Source organism: Bos taurus, chromosome 1, assembly GCF_002263795.3.
Source record: "Bos taurus isolate L1 Dominette 01449 registration number 42190680 breed Hereford chromosome 1, ARS-UCD2.0, whole genome shotgun sequence".
Lineage (NCBI taxonomy): Eukaryota > Metazoa > Chordata > Mammalia > Artiodactyla > Bovidae > Bos > Bos taurus.
The window spans coordinates 70,150,456-70,168,392 of NC_037328.1; the positions used below are offsets into that span (position 1 = coordinate 70,150,456).

The 17,937-nt window shown below is 33.8% G+C and overlaps 1 protein-coding gene across 3 annotated transcripts in view; it reads right to left on the bottom strand.

The window, feature by feature from the left end:
• Positions 1–17,937, bottom strand: part of LMLN (leishmanolysin like peptidase) — a 50,002-nt gene that overhangs the window by 28,261 nt on the left and 3,804 nt on the right. For 2 of the 3 annotated variants that reach the window (XM_059888012.1, XM_002684816.6), the window contains exons 2-8: positions 14,357–14,451; positions 13,768–13,798; positions 12,791–12,873; positions 12,197–12,320; positions 8,694–8,872; positions 4,827–4,932; positions 1,444–1,538 (exon numbers count right to left, since the gene is read on the bottom strand). In XM_059888012.1, the coding sequence (XP_059743995.1) occupies positions 1,444–1,538; positions 4,827–4,932; positions 8,694–8,872; positions 12,197–12,320; positions 12,791–12,873; positions 13,768–13,798; positions 14,357–14,451 (713 nt within the window). Of the gene's footprint in view, positions 1–1,443; positions 1,539–4,826; positions 4,933–5,885; positions 5,908–8,693; positions 8,873–12,196; positions 12,321–12,790; positions 12,874–13,767; positions 13,799–14,356; positions 14,452–17,937 lie in introns of all 3 variants that reach the window. The other variant, XM_024994761.2, reaches the window with a different exon arrangement.

A 17,937-nucleotide genomic window follows, 5' to 3' on the forward strand; every position in this document is an offset into this window, starting at 1 on the left:
CTTTGTGACCCCCATGAACTGCAGCACGCCAGGCCTCCCTGTCTATCACCAACTCCTGGAGTTCACTCAAACTCACGTCCATCGAGTCGGTGATGCCATCCAGCCATCCAAACAAATACAATCTAGGAAGTAAAACATCTATTTCTACATTATAATTTTGTTTCTAACAATTTTGTTGTTTAACATGTAATCTAAAAAAGTACTATGATGAATAAAGTATTATCTGTTTTTAATAATTATGCACTTCCAGCTACCTAGAAGTGAGAAGAGAAGGAGATGAGAGAGGATGAGATGGCTGGATGGCATCACTGACTCAATGGACACTGAGTTTGAGCAAACTTAGGAAGACAGTGAAGGACAGAAAAGCCTGGTGTGCTTTTCAGTTTATGGGGTCACAAAGCAGACACAACTGAGCAACTGAACAATAAGCTACCTAAATGGAGATCTTCATATGAGAATTAATTTTTTATTCTATATCTGTTTACCACTCACTACTCTCATTATGGAATAGTGTCAGTACCCTGAGGTTTCTTTATGTGCCTTCTCAATCTATTCAACTTGCACAGCATTTAATAGCCTACAGCTTCAAGTAAAATTACTCATTTGTCTTTTATCATGGACTGTTTTTAAACTCCATACAACTAGACTATGACTTCTTTTGTTCAACCCTATAACTACTATATTCGTTCACGTTATTACATGTAGCAATAATGTGTTCTTTTCAGTGCCTTGTAGTTTTTGATTATAGGAATAAATTACAATTTATTTATCCATTCTTCTATTGATAGACCTTTGGGTGGTTTCCATTTTTTGTTTATTAATAACAAAACTGCCATTAACATTCATGTATATGTCTTTTTGTGGACATGTGCTCTTAAATTAGATATATAAATCCATGTAAATGGTTATAGTTCTGTGACTGATAGTCTATATAAAATTCTTAATCATTTTTTTTTTTTTAGTATTTCTTAGTATTATTTCTTTTAGGCCCTGAACTTCTAGATCACTGCTAACATGAGAAATAAAATATAGTTTTAAAAAACTGTAAAATACAGTTTACAGTTAACATGTAAACAATATGATGTATAGACAGTAATTATTAATAAACCAAAATATAACCAACCCATACTCTCCCATGGCCTGACTCTCCTGTAAAGTAATACAAGCTACTACAGAGTGGTGGAAAAGAGCTCTGCCTGGCAAGAAGAGTCTTCACTCTTTGGGTAAGTCACTTAAGTTCTCTCCATCTCAGTTGTTTCATCTGTGAAATGAAAAGGTAAAGCTAAATAACCTCATATCCTATCTTGTTATAATAATATAGGATATACAATCTTAGGCTAGCCATAAAGCCACTATTATTTGTAGAAATTAACATATAAGAATTCTCAGGTTCTAGTCTTAGCATCCTCCTAAAAGAGAATAAGAATAAAAAAACCCAAATACCTATAGTTAAAAGGTGGGAGACCATCTGCAAATCTTGAAGTTAAAGGATTTCCATCTTTATCATGGTAGAATGCAAATAGCCCAGCAGAGAAACCCTGTAAGAAAAAGTTCAAAATGTCTTACAGTGAAAAATATCAAATCTGACTATATATTATTACAACATGCCACTATCAAGAGAACACTGACAGAACCACATAAAAGCATCATGGGAATACTTCTGTAGGAACTTGATATACTGGAGTAGGACTGAAATTATTTCACATTATGAATTTTAAATTCCAATTACTTGAGATAATTCTAAGTGAAAAAATTAAAAGCAATAGAAAAGACATTCTTTGGTTGGTATAGACAACACATTTATTTGTTTAAAGATGTGTTTATCACAGATGGTCTTCTTTACATGAACTTACTAATAAACTCTACACCTGCAACCAGGGAATGCTACTATTGAGAATAATTAACAATACAGTTCAGAGCAGGCAAGTGTACTCGTAAGAATACTCATAAAAATTCAAAGACTTTGATCCCAAAGTCCATACTTAATATATATCTATACCTAAAAAATGACTGTAAATGTATGCATATTTAGGGGGATGTATACTCTGGAAAAAACACTGGAAACATATATAGAAGTGTTAGCTGTAGTTATTTTGGTGGTAACATGTAAAATCATCTGTATTTCTAAAGATTTTCTTTACAATGTGAATTTGTCTATAATCACATTTTTAGACAATATTTTTAAGAAGTCTTCAATTTTAATAAGATAATAGATACTTTATATAAATGTATTCAAAGTCCCATTTGCTATTCTCCCCCCTCCCAAATAAAATGAGGAAATGGACAAAAAAAGAAAAGACAATTACTGAGATTGGACATCTGTTTCTATGAGTAAGATTTCTTTTCTTACTTTCTTTCTTAACCTAAATGACTAAAAAAAAAAAGCACTTTTGTAACTACTAATTTAAGTATGTTTTAACATTGAAAATATGCTATAGTTTATATTCAAATAACTAAGAATCACAAATGATCATGTAATCAATTTATTTGGCAAATTTCTTTGCTTATATAACTGTGGTCTCTGTATCATTCAAGGCTTGCCAAAATAATTAATGGAATCCATAGTATTCTTTTATTCCTACATTTCTTCTTTTTTACTCTCTGAAGATGCAAAGGATATTTAATGGAGTCAGCTAAGAAAATCTAAATAGTTTTTAATATACAATTCATTGAGGTAATATAAAGCTTAAAATAGTATGATGTGCCTCATCCTTTAGAATATTCTAAATCCACATTTTTTTCTTCCCTATCAAGTTCAAAATTTTTCTAAGCACACACATTTCAGAAGGCATATCTAGTATTGAAAGTACCAGGAATGACTATATTTGATAGTTAGAATATATATAACTTAATAGAGAATAAGTGTATTTGTTAAACATTTAATTCTTACCATCCTCCAGATGGTTTTTGAGACAAACTAATATTCTTAATTTCTTAGGTTTTTGCAATTTTTAAAATACAAATATACAAAAAAGTTTAAAAATCTAAAAGAAATTTATGTTTACTCTTTAAGAGGATTTAAGATGTAAGTTTTGCTACGTTTTCTTTAGACTTTTTTTTAAAGAAACAAAAACACTGCAGAATATTGTTGAAGGCCCATTACCTTAACCCTTTCTCCTCTCTCTTTTCCCAGAGGTAATTACTACCTTAAAGTCAATGTACATATTATGACAATATAGTTAGTTGATTTCCTGTCAATATAAATAACTTTCCTGTCAATATAAATAAATATCAGTCAAATTTAGAATCATTTCCATCATAATTAGACATTAGCAAAATTACTGAATTTTTTTTTTGCAGTTTCTATTTACACCATTTGAGTGATGCTGAGTTGTGCTTCATTTATTTCATCTTGTTCCTGAAATAAATTTTCACTATTTTTATGTAAAAAAAAAAGTCAATGTACATAGTAACTCTCATGCATGCTTTTACATTCAATGGTGTCTGACTCTGAGACTCCCTAACTGCCAAAATAAATCTCAATATATTCTTATATACCTCTTGACCAACTGGACCTTTTCTTTTGTGACCTGCCTGTTTATAATCCAATTTACATCATGTCTGGGACTTCTGCATTCATGTTTACTTATACATTAGATTTAAAACCTGCTGTTTTTTTTTTTTTTCTGGTTCTCTCAGCATCAAGTATCTACAGTTTTTGGAGCTTAAAGCTGAAAATGTTTTTTAAAATGATGTTTGTCTTTCATCACGATAGCAGGTTCGACTTACTTTTTTAGTAAAAGGAAAACATGATTCGTTTTAGAATCTCCTTACTTGAAAAACATAAGTGCTATCTGTATACACTAGAGTTTCACTGTATTATTCAGGTATTTGCTGATTTAAACAAATCATACATGATAGCTCATGAAAAAAGACTAATAAATAATAGCCACTAATTTTATTATATCTTACTATGTAGAGCATGGTGCTAAACCATTTATATGCTTTATCTTATTTAACCTTCAAGAAAAAAAATCCACTCTAATATGTTCTACTATCTTCATTTTATAGATGAAACGGAGACTTATAAAGGCTAAATAATTTCTAATAGACCCCCAAGATTTTTAGCAGTAAAGCTAAGGAAATTCACACCTACATCTGTGTGATCTATTCTCTCTCTTAATCACTGCATTTTACTCCCATCTATTATATTTTCTAAACACAAGAAAGACATCAGGAAGACATTTCCTAGGTCTCAGGCAACTTCATATAATTCCCCAGACATCGTGTAAAAGTTTAGTACTTTGGACTGATTGGAGAAAAGCAAAGAGAAGTTCTGAATCAGTTAGTATATATAAAATTTAGAAAGCCTAAATAGATCAAGAAGACTTTTAGAAATGAGATCTCTAAAAGAGAGAAGACAGATCTATAACCTGGTATCACTTTTTTTTCCTTAAAGATTTATTACTTTATTTGGCTGAACTGGGTCTTGGTTGAGGCATGTGGAGATCTAGTTCTCTGACAAGGAATTGAACCCATGCCCTCTGCATTGGGAGCGCAGAGTTTAAGCCACTGGACCACTATGGAAGTCCCTAGGTATCACTTTTAATTACTAAGTATTTTCTTAAGAAGCTTAATCATTTTTTCAAAACTCCTATTTACCCAATGGATTTACTTTAATTATTTTAAGTAGTATAACTTAACCTAGCCACTATCCTAATCACTAAAAATTCTGTCGGCTATTGGCAGAGGTCTAATCAACTAGGTTCTATTGAACACAATCTAAAAAGCCACATAATCTTAAATGTTAATATATAATTAAAATGAGACTATAATCAAAAACTCAAGGCATGAAGGAAAGAATAATAGTTAACAGCAAAATTTACCAGCGCATGAATAATCTCATGTTTCACTGTGGACAGCATCCCAACAAACTCCTGAGGCTGGGTAGAGATCATATTTGGACACAGGTTAGCATATCCTGCTATTGGCCTGTTAAAACAGACATTGAATTTTTAATTATATTCCAGAACAGTGTGTACTATGATATCTATTAACCTATATTTTTCTACAAAAACTGATTAAGGTCAGAAAAAATCTTTGTTAAATATCAAACGTCATTTTATAACATAATATCTAACTTTAACTATATTTTATTTCTAAGACTTATACCTGTTTTTCCCTATGATACAGCTAATCAACACTTGTTCCCATGAAAGGATAGAGTCAGTTAATTATACTTCAGTGTGAATTTGTAAAATAGGTCAATATGTACCAAAAAAGGGAATGAACTGGAAAACTTAAATTCTAACACTATTTTTACTCACAAAACTCATTTCTGACTTCAGCATTTCACTTTATGTACAGGCACAGGGACAGACAAGTAGGTAGAGAAGGAAAACAGTTATATAATAAGACAGACAATAAGCAAATCATTCAGATTGCTGCAAGTTACAGAACCCTCTTATTTCCATTTCACTATCCTCCTCCTTCTGTCCCAACAATGCCTTCACTAACATAGATTTTTTTATCTTCCTATCATCATCTTTCATACAGTATTTTATACCTTCTAGAATCTACAGAATTCTATATCTCTTTATGAGCCTGGAACTTAAGAATCCAAGAGCTGACTGGGACCTAGAGTAATTCAATTTCACCATGCATCTAACTGTCTTTCAAAAACTGTGCCAAACAGCAATATAAAGAACCCCAAGGTTTTTTCTCCCAACACTACCTTAACATTTTACCACAGAAATATCACAAATCTCCCCAAATACTGATAGCCTGTTTACAAAGTAACAGGCTTTTGTAGGTAAAAAAAAAAAAAGCCTTATGTAGATAAAAAAGAAAAAAAAACAAAAACAAAAACAAACATACAATGCACTTTTTTCATACTTGAAAACAACAGATTTACACTTAGAAAATTATGACTATAAGTTACTCACCGAAATGTTGCCATGGTGACCTCTAAAATATAAAATAAATGTCTCTGTCAGGCTCAAACCCTCAGGGACTTCTTAAGCATTTAGAATAAAACAGCCCTGTGTTCTTCTCCCTACAGTGCATCTCCTGAAGCTCTCATCCTCAACACAACAGCTTTTTCCTAACATAAGCTCTTATCCAGCTCTTTATGTGGCTGATACTGATAACTGTCAGCTTATATCTCAAGTTTCACTTCTTCAAAGAGGGCTTCTTTGTCCAGTTCATCTACATTATGTTTGCCTCCTTTTGTTCTCTTTTATCTCGCAGCACCCTTTTTCTACAAAGTATTTATCATATTTGAAGTCACATGTCTCTTTCTAACTGTATTTAACTAGTACCTGACTCCCGCTGTAATCTGTAAATTCCACGAGGCAGGTACATGTGCCTGTTTTGTTCACCTAGTCTGCTGGCAACGTATTAAGCACTCAAATATTTATGGAATGAATTAATGCAATATAGCAGTTTTGAAGGAAAGTGCCGCTTCTATCATAAAAGATTCAAAAACACCAACTTAAGATATTGCTCTTTCTTTTAATGTCAACATTCTTCTAAGAAACCAGAATCTTCCCCAGGTATGAGAAGACAACATGAGTAGCTTCAGATTCACTGACACAAGGAACATTTATTCCTTCAGCTAGTCATTCCTACCTAAAGTGAGCCAATGTTCAAGTGCCTTAAGGAAACATAACCGCAGGGCTTTGAAAGTGAAACAAATCTCTGGGCTATGGGATTCTCATCTATGTGATAACTCCTATGCTGGATTCTCTCCCTAAAAGACAATTAAATACTTTCAGTACTTTCAGTATTATCAGGTGCTAAAAAGAGAAGAACTAATCTAGACCCATCTCAACATGGGATTTTATATCCCTCTCCCTACTTCCACAGGGAACCCATTCTGTTCCTAATACATGAAGTTCACTTTTGTGTTTTTAAAGTTCACTTTAACATGTCTTTTGTTTACGAAAAGTAATAAAAGCTCACTGGAAAGAGTTATATATCCAAATTATAGAAATGTATGAAGAATTCAGTGAAAATTCCTTATTTTACAACCTACCACCACTAAAGTCCTCTATCACAAGTAACTGCTATTAACAAAAGGGATGTTTTATTTTTAGAGTGACCTTCAATCCCAGTTTGCCCAGAACTGAGGGATTTCCTAGGTTATGGGGCTTTTAGGTCTAACACAAGGGTATTCCTGAGAAAATTAGCATAGCTGGTAATCCTAATTATTTTCGACTTTTACCTTAGCATGTTCAAATCCATAAGCAGCTTTTTAAAGCAAATATGAAATCATATTATGTACACTGTTCTACAATGTTTGATACTCAACAGTATATTAAAAATGAAATTGTGTATGGGTGTATGCACAATCCATATGGCTTAGGTCAAATTAAGATAAAGAACCATGATTTTGCAACATTGCTATTATGAAGGTATATTTCTCAAAGACATCTACTTTGAGATGTGTCTCATTTTATTAAGTAGCTTATTCATTTAGCACTTCAAATACCATATTTGCTTGATATTGAGACACTATTAATTATAAAATATCATAAATTTAATGATAGCTTCTCAGGAAAAAATTGAACATTCTACTAAATACATATATTCTTTTCTAAGAATACTAAACAATACATATACATCTGCAAAACCACCTAGTACTTTCTTCTTCAGTAATATATTAAATATTTCACTTAAAGCATTCTCAGCATTCAGAAGCTAAAGATTTTTGAGTTTAGTTCATGGATCAACAAGTATACGGTATCACGCTAACAGACTGCTTTCATAATCAATGATGTTGATTTTGACCTCAGTACTGACAGTATTACTCTGAAGCATATATTAGTGTTTCATTTGTACTGTCTACTTGATTCTACTAATAATTTCACTTTTTCCCCTTAAATTAATTAGATATTGATAGAAGTAAAATAGCTCTTTAAAGTCAGTTAGTATTTTGACTGGTAGATGAATGTTCAGGAACTCACCAATGGTCCTTACAAACAATGAACAAGTCACATTAACTCTCTTAGATCTGAGAATGTCACACAATCTATATCGAGACATGTCAGTTCCTACTGCCTTTAATTGATTTGTCTGGTGTGTGACAGGCAATCCTCTGTATACATAACAACTTTATTTCAAGACTACTTCACTGAGAAAAAAATTTTTGAAATATTTTATAAATAAAAAGGAGGATTCTAAATTTTTAAGAAATAACTAAGTGAAGGACATATCAAGTGATATGAAAATTAGGTGAATAGTTATTTTCAGCATCTTAAAGTTTAGCACAGAAGTGCTAAAATTAAAGTTCAAACTGTTTCCTTAGAGAGGTATTCATCACTTCCAAAGAAAATTCTATTGACAGTAGATTTTTTCTTTATTCATATTACCATATGCATAACAGTCCTATAACTTGATTTCCCCACTATACCTGCATCCAAGCACTATGCTGTTTCCTACTACTGGAGGTGGGTAATCTGGCAAATGCAAACTCCCTGTACTCTAAACACTCAGAACACGCTTTGAGAGTTCTTTTAAATTTATTTACTTTAATTGGAGGATAATTACAATATTGTCCTGGTTTTTGCCATACGTCAATATGAATCAGTCACAGGTGCACATGTGTCTCCCCATCCTAACCACCACCCACCTCCCTCCACACCCTGGGAGTTTTTTTTTCTTAATTGGAGGCTAGTTACTTTACAATATTGTGCCCACCCTGAGAGTTCTTATATTAGATCTTGGGAATAAGTCTCGGGGGGGAAGCTTACCTGTCCATTTTTGCTTCCTGCTGACAATAGGCTGCATAAGAGATGATGTTTTCATGGCTACACCTCTCAGTGGCCAGAGCACCAACATAAAGAACAAAGTCTGCATCCCGGACTCCCTCTTGGTCTGGCACACCCACTGCTCCACAGGGCCACTTACCACCACAACAGACTCTGCATTGCTATGCCCACAGGAGACAACAGAAAATCAGACCAGAGATAAGGTTAACTATAAGGGCTTTTACTTACAGTGAATCCAGACTTTAAATATATATGATTTAATTTTTATTTATTAATTCTTCCATTTTTATCAAAATCCATATCTCTCTCTGGGGCTTCCCAGGTGGCACTAGTGATAAAGAACCAGCCTGCCAATGCAGGAGATGTAAGAGACACAGGTTTAATCCCTGGGTTCGGAAGATCCCCTGGAGTAGGGCACGGCAACCCACTCCAGTATTCTTGCCTGGAGAATCCCATGGACAGACGAGCCTTGCAGGCTATAGTCCATAGGGTCACAGAATCAGACATGACTGAAGCGACTGGGTACACAAGCATGCACACATTCATACCTCTCTCTACTCAGTTCCTATCTCTAATTTTAGATTTATTAAAATTTCTACTTTATATACAATGACCATAAATGCATAATATGAATTAAAACAAACAACTTCTATTTATAAAGGGCATCCCCGCTGCTGCTGCTAAGTCGCTTCAGTCATGTCCGACTCTGTGCGACCCCATAGACGGCAGCCCACCAGGCTCCCCCGTTCCTGGGATTCTCCAGGCAAGAACACTGGAGTGGGTTGCCATTTCCTTCTCCAATGCATGAAAGTGAAAAGTGGAAGTGAAGTTGCTCAGTCGTGTCCAACTCTTAGCAACCCCATGGACTGCAGCCCACCAGGCTCCTCCGTCCATGGGATGTTCCAGGCAAGAGTACTGGAGCGGGGTGCCATCGCCTTCTCTGAAAGGGCATCCCACCAGGATACAAAAAGAGAAATAAAAAGGTTTTACTAAACCCCGAAACTAGGTGAAAATTACAAGGAACCTTCTTATAAATACATTTTTTAGCAATTTTCTGTGAATCTGAGGTTATTTCAAAATTAATTAATAAAAATCTTCATCCAGTGGAAATACATTCCTATTATAAAGTAATTCATGTATCTTATTAAAAATTCAGATAATACAAAAGTATATAAGGTAAAAAGTTAAAGTCATTTCTTATTTCTAGTTTTCTAAGCAAACTTTGCCCATTTAACACCTGCTTTTTAGAGAATTTCTATCAAAGTTCCTAAATAACCATAATCTCCAAATTATAAATAGGAAAATCAGTAAATGTTGGCTTTTTTTTAATACATAAGTGATGTTTGTAGAGAGAGAAAAAACAGAAATTCTCACTTCTGCTTACTGTTGCTTCTCTAACACACGTATTTATAATTTTAAAATTCAATTACTTTAATCTGCTAATAGTTGGTGTTACGAAAAGCTGTGATTTAACAGCATTCTTTTCCATGATCTTTCATTTCTTAAAAAAAACGTTTAGGAACCCCCCCCCCCAAAAAGATAATACAGAATTTGAAACGACAAAATAATTTAAAATAAACAAAAATAGGAAAAAAGAAATGTGCCTTAAAATGTCTAGGAAATGTCTCTAAATGTCTTAGGACAAAAGATAAATATGTAATTAACAAGTTGTTTTAATTTTGAAACATGTCCCTAAAACCCTTTATGCTCTTGAGGAATTTGATAAAAGAAATGGAAGCTGAGTAAGTTAGCTGAATTTGTGCCAATATAGGGTTTGAAAAGCCTTTGGTGAGCTTCAGATACCTCAAGAAAAAATTACGAAGTACACTTCAACCATATGCTTGATTTTGCTTATAAAATCAATGTTCAATAACATATTTATTTTCTACAAGTAATGAGAGAACATAGTTAAATAGAGAAAGACATCTAAAGCAATAATCATATTTTTAAAAAAGTATGTATAAATTGGTTTTCTGGTTTATGCATTTAAGTTTTTCTATTTTTTCTAATACAAATAATATATGCTTAATATGAAAAATTTGAAAGTTACAAAAACATATAACTTACCAAATAAAAGTCTCCCACAATCCAACTCAATGAAAATCATTAAAATTTTAATGTCTCCAGATTTTTAATATATGTATATTTCCAATTACTTTATAACTTTTTATATGGGTGTATATACTTATTTTTATTACTTATGCTTTTATTTCAGCTTTATTGAAAGGTGAAAGTGAAAAGTCAAAGTGAAAGTCACTTGGTCGTGTCTCTCTGTGACCCCATGGACTGTATAGTCCATGTATTCTCCAGGAGAATTCCCTTCTCCAGGAGATCTTCCCAACCCAGGGACTGAACCCAGGTCTCCCACATTGCAGGTGGATTGTATACCAGCTGAGCCACAAGGGAAGCCCAAGAATACTGGAGTGGGTAGCCTATCTCTTCTCCTGCAGATCTTCCCAACCCAGGAATCAAACTGGAGTCTCTTGCATTGCAGGCAGATTCTTAACCAGCTGAGCTATCAGGGAAACCCATAAGCTAAAGTCGCTCAGTTGTGTCTGACTCTTTGAGACCCCATGGACTCTCCAGGTCAGAACACTGGAGTGGGTAGCCTTTCCCTTCTCCAGCGGATCTTCCTAACATAGGAATCAAACCCAGGTCTCCCTCATTGAAGGTGGATTCTTTAAGAGCTGAGCCACAAGGGAAGACCAAGGGTGAAAAATTGATAACTTTTAATTTTTAAATAAAACAGGCTAACTACCCACACTGATTTACCTTTAAAAAATTTTTTACTGAAGTATAGTTGATTTACAATGTTGTGCAAATCTGCTATACAAAGTAATTCAGCTATACACACAATACACATTTTTTTTTTACATTCTTTTCCATTACAGTTTATCACAGGATATTGAATATAGTTCCCTGTGCTATACAGTAGGACCCTGTTGTTTATCCATTCTAAATTTAATGTTTGCTACAATTAATTTATATAAAGATTGATTTCATTCTTTAACAGCTGTATAATATTCCATTATGTGGTTATGCCATAACATAACTAGTATAGATATATTTATAGTTTTGCAAAGAATACCCTTGAACATATATTATATAGTTGTAAGTATTTTTATAGAATACATTTCCATGACGGGTTGAACCTTACTTTTATTTGAAGAGATAAGGTTAAATTGCCCTTTAAAAATACTGAGGTATACAGCTGCTAAAAGATGTTTTGGAGAGCAAAGATAAAGTTCTAAGCAGAAATGATTCAGCAACCCCAGAGATAAACTGAAAAAAGAAAAGAAATAACTAAATTCATTTGAAAACCAATGAAAGAATAAAATCAGCACACCCAATTGTGATTACTTTCGATAGAGAATGAAGCTTTTGAACTGTAAAACTGTAAAAACTTCTGGGAACAATCACAATTGAAAATCTGTTCTAAGTTTATCCTAAAGAATAAAAATGTTGCAAAGAGCAGGGTGAACTACCTGGAGGTGCTCCTCAGGCACTATAATGGGACCACATTTTGTATGCTCTGCACATTCCTCAGTACAGCATCTATGGTGATCATTTTCCTTCCGTAGGTATTGGTATTGGTTCGTTGCACATTGTCTTCAGTTCATTTTTACATTAAAGTTTAATTACAAAAAACAAAAAACAAGATTAGTTCACAGCAGTTAAAAACACTGTAAAAAACTAGTAGTTGCTATATTTAATTCATTAATAGCTACTATTTTAATTAGAAAAGTAGTCTCAGAAACAATTTTGGTTCCATGGGAAATCCTCCTAATGTGGGTTTTCAAACACTTCAAAAGCCTATATTGTACACATAAAGGAGGAAGGAAGGGGAGATGGGGAAAAGAGTACAACTACACCCAAAGAAAAGACCCAGTGGGTCCCGTCATAATGGAAAATCAGGGACAGAATGACTACCCAACATGCTATATCTTACGGTTTGGTCTCTAAGAACCAACATAATAAAATACTCCCAGTATAAATTTCAAAATTTGCCATACTGACAGAATGAAGAGGGCAGACTGCTAAACAATTGAAGAAAATGAGCTGTGTGAAATGTGACATACCTACTAAGTAATATAGTGCCCGCAGGTCTACGAACCTGGAAAGTCTTCTCTAAATAAGAAACAGCTTGTGGGAAAAGTTTGTTCTAAATAAAAGTTGAAATAAAAAAACAGTCAGAATTAACTAAGAGATAAACCATATTTAAAACAAGCAAGCACAGGGTATTAATGACTAAAGGGGAAGAAGGAAAAAGCCTTGTAACTCAAATACAATATTTAGTCAAAGGTTGTGTGGCTAGGGGTAGGGGAGAGAGTGAGCGTAGGAGCAAAGGAATTTCTTCACCTTCTAGTTTAGTTTTGGAGGAAAAAGCACCAGAAAGTTCCTTCCGTACCCTATTCTATTTAAATAGAATATTATAAAACATAAATCACAATTATTAATCTAACTTACTTTAAATTTGAGACTGCTTTAGATGACTCCAACACTAATGTAGTTCATGTTAAGAAAATCTTATATGTAGAAGATCTACTTTAACTTCACCAATTTCTGTTGCCCATAATGAGCTGGCTTAGTGTGTGTGTGTGTGTGTGTGTGTGTGAGCACATGCCTCTGTAATAGTTAAAAAGCGTATGAGGCTAGCACCTTTATAAACAACCTTGGCATTTCATACTATCAGGCCAATTATTCTTCAGGACAATGAGCATTTACACCAAGAAAACTGTTATTGATATTTTTAAAAAGTCATCTTTTCCATCCTATCCTAAGCATGCTCTGCTCCCCTAAAACCTAAGAGGACAAGTAAAAGAAATAAGAATGACTTAATATCACATCATAAAATGAGAAAACTTAATATCAAATATGAACAAAGTTTTAGTGAGTATATCACAACATGTTTGTGAAAATGAGAAATACATTTACCAACATCTTTTATTTAGTCATTCACAAAGTAGTCATGTATATATTTTTCATTATTGAAGTAAAATTAACATAATAAAACGCACGATTTTAAGTGTTCAAGTCATGAGTATTTATTACATACCTTTACAAGGTGTCTTTTCTCAGGGAGCAACCTGAAAATGATGACATAAAACATAAAGATTGCCATGCTGAGGGCAAACCATCGTCTCATTTGTTCAGAATATATCTGGCAGGAGCCCCAGATCTCAGCGAGCATTTTAGAGTTGATCAAATACAGTCTTGTTCATTTGGGAAGTTAAAGATAGAGAAAGACATCAACTACTCCCAATAGCTCTTCATAAACTACTACAGATTCATAATTTATCTCTTTTCTGAACCTCTCTTTCTTTAAAAATTAGGCTATATCACCTCTCTGGTTAATAATTTTGCACATGTTCTTATTATTGTATACATTGGTATGTCCTCTTATTTTTCCTTCAAGTACTTATTGTGGCCAGGTCTCTTATTGACCACATCCACGGAGATATACGCTGGTTCTGTTTAAATTATTCAAGATGCATAGGTTTAAATCATATCTCATGGCCTTCATCTTTCTAAATTAAAAAGCATATTTAGTTTAATTCCATTTACGGAACTCCAGGTAACAAATGAAAGTATCTTCAATAGTTTGATTCTTAATAAAAAAGATGACAGAATAATGGTGTACTTACTCTTCAATACTTTTATCGTAGATAATCTTAATTCTTAAATGTTCATTAACATCTCTCTTTACAACATGATTTTTAAGATGGACCTTATTTATGACCTGAGAAAAAGGAATAGATTTGAAAAAATATATATAGATTAGCTACTTAAGGACTCAAAATTAACAAACTAAATTTTAAATGTAATACTCAGAAAAAAAAAAAGAACTAAATAAATCAAGAGACAGTTCATGCTCACAGATACAAAAACTCAGTACTACCAAGATGTCAGTTCTTTCCAGTTTCACCTATGCCAATCCCAATAAAAATTTCAGCAAGTTACGTTGTGAATATCAACAAACTAATTCCAAAGTTTATATAGATGGCAAAAGACCCAGAATAGCCAACAAAATGTTGAAGAAAAAAACAAAGTTGAAGGAATGACACCACTTGACTTCAAGATTTACTATAAAGTTACAGCATCAAGAGAGTGTGGTACTGGCAAAAGGAGAAACAAATAAGTCAATGAAACAGAACAGAGAGCCCAGAAATAGACCTACATAATAAATACATTCACCTGATCTCTGACAAAGGAAAAAGGCAAGAAAATCAAACAACGTCTTTTCAACAAATGGTGTTGGAACAACTGGATATTCATATGGAAAAAAGTGACTCTAGAGTCAGACCCCACATCTTTTATAAAAATTAACTCAAAATGGGTTATAAATCTCAATGTAAAATATAAAATACAAAACTATAAAACTCTTAGAGAAGACACTATAGGAGAAAAGCTAGATATTCATGGGTATAGTGATGACTTTTTTGTTTACTTTTTAATACTTATTTATTATTTATTTTTGGCTGTGTCAAGTCTTCGTAGCGGCATACGGGATCCTCCGTTAAGGCTCGAGCTCCAGAGTGCACGGGCTCTGTAGCTGCAGCTCGCAGGCTTAGTTGCCCTACAGCATATGCGATCTCAGTTCCCTCACCAGGGCTCAAAGCCACATGCCCTGCATTGGAAGGTGGACTTTTAACCACTGGACCAGGGAAGTCCCTATTTATTATTTTTTAATTGCAGCATGCAAACTTTTAGTTGTGGCACTTGGGATCTAGTTCTCTGACCAGGGACCAACCTGAGGCCCTCTGCACTGGCCCCCACTAGACCATCAGGGAAGTGCCTAGTGATGACTTTTTAGATACAAAACTAAAGACATAATCCATGAATGAAATAATTGATAATTTCAACTTTATTAATAATAAATACTTCGCTCAATGAAAGTTAACATCAAGAAAAGAAGACAAGCCACACACTGGGAGAATATATTTGCAAAGGACACATTGGATAAAGGACTATTATCCAAAATATACAAAGAGCTCTTAAAACTCAACAATAAGAAAATGAACAACTCAAGTAAAACACGGGCCAAAAACCTTAACACACACCTCACCAAAGAAGGTATGCAGATGGCAAATAAATATACAAAAAGATGTTTCACATTACATATCATTCAGTTCAGTTCAGTTCAGTCACTCAGTTGTGTCCGACTCTTTGTGACCCCATGAATCGCAGCACACCAGGCCTCCCTGTCCATCACCAACTCCCGGAGTTCACTCAGACTCACGTCCATTGAGTCAGTGATGCCATCCAGCCATCTCATCCTCTGTCATCCCCTTCTCCTCCTGCCCCCAATCCCTCCCAGCATCAGGAAAACACAAATTAAAACAATGAGATATCTCTATATGGCTATTAGAATGGCCAAAATCTGGAATATATACTATACCAAATGCTGCCAAGGATGTAGAGCAATAGGAATTCTCATTAATTACTGGTGGGGATGTAACATGTACAGCTATTCTGGAAGACAGTTTTGGCAGTTTCTCACAAAACTAAACATACTTCTTGCCATAACCACTCAGCAGTCATGCTCCTTGGCATTTACACAGATGAGTTAAAAATGTAAATTCACACAAAAGCCTGTTCATGGATCTTTATAGCAGTTTTATTCATAATTGCTACAACTCAGAAGCAGCCAAGATGCTTTTCAATAGGTAAATGGATAAATAAACAGTGGTATATCCAGACAATGAAATAGTATTCAGAGTTAAAAGGATGAGCTATTAAGCCATGAGAAGACATGAAGCAAACTTAAATGCATATCACTGACTCAATGGACATGAGTTTGAGCAAGCTCTGGGAGATGATGAAGGACAGGGAAGGCTGGTGCGCTGCTGTCCACACAGTCACAAAGAGTCAGATATGACTGGGAGATGGAACATCAACAGAGTGAAAGAAGTCAATCTGAAAAGGCTACATACTACATGATTCCAACCAGATGACATTTTGGAAAAGGGAAAACTATGGACACAGTACAAAGATTGGTGTTTGCCAGAGATAGAAAGATGGCAGAGGAATAAGCAGAGCACACAGGATTTTGAAAGCAGGGGAACTACCATGTATGATACTGTAATGATGGCTATGTGTCATTATGCATTTGTCCAAACCCATGGAATGTACAACACCAATAGTAAATTCTAATACGGACTCTGGGTGCTTATGATGTGTCAGTGTAGTTTCATCAGTTACAACAAAAGTACCACTCTGATTAGGGATGTTGTTGATAGGGGAGTCTATGCATGTCAAGAGGAATACAGTACTTGGGAAATCTCTGTACCTTCTTCACAATTTTGCAGTGAGTCTAAACCTGTTTTTATTTTTTTTAATAAAGTATTTAATTAAAAAAATAAAGATGAGAAGACAATGAAACAAATAGTTAAAGCACTAAAAGAAAGATGTTCAATACTGAAGTTTATCTCTAGTGAGATAAAAGATAAACTTTTACATCTCATAGATAGGTGAGATATAAAATTCTAATCATAAGCAAGCTGGAATGGCTAGACTAATATCAGCAAAGCAGACAAAGGTAGAGAGTATTACCAGTAATAAAGAATGTTTTATAATAATAAAGGATTGAAAGTGAAAGTGAAGTCGCTTAGTCCTGTCTGACTCTTTGTGACCCCATGAACTGCAGCCTACCAGGCTCCTCCCTCCATGGGATTCTCCAGTGTGAATGTACCTAGCAATAGATTCAAAATCCATGAAGCAAAAACTGACAGAACTAAAGGAAGAAAAAGAAAAACATTTATAATCATAGAAAATTTTAAGATCCTATCAATTAGACAAAAAATTTTAAGAACATAGAAATCTATAGCTAATATTTTATAATAACTGTAAATGGAATACAACCCTTAAACTTGTATAAAAAATATAGAAATCTGAAGTGTACCATCAGTTACCTTACCTTATTGATGTGTACAGAAAACTACACTCAGTACCTATAGCATACTCTTTACTAGTACACAGAAAAGCTTAGTGGGACAGAGCATATGCTGAAATATATGTAAAACAATTTCAAAGAACTGAAATCTTACAGAAGATATTCTCTAAATTAGAAATTAATAACCATAAGCTATCTAGAAAAGGACCAAATATTTAGAAATTATATTTTAAACATTTTTAATAACCCATGGATCAAAGATAAAATTACTTGGGAAAATAAAAGCATCTGAACTAAGTGACAATTAAAATACAATGTGTCAAAATTTGTGAA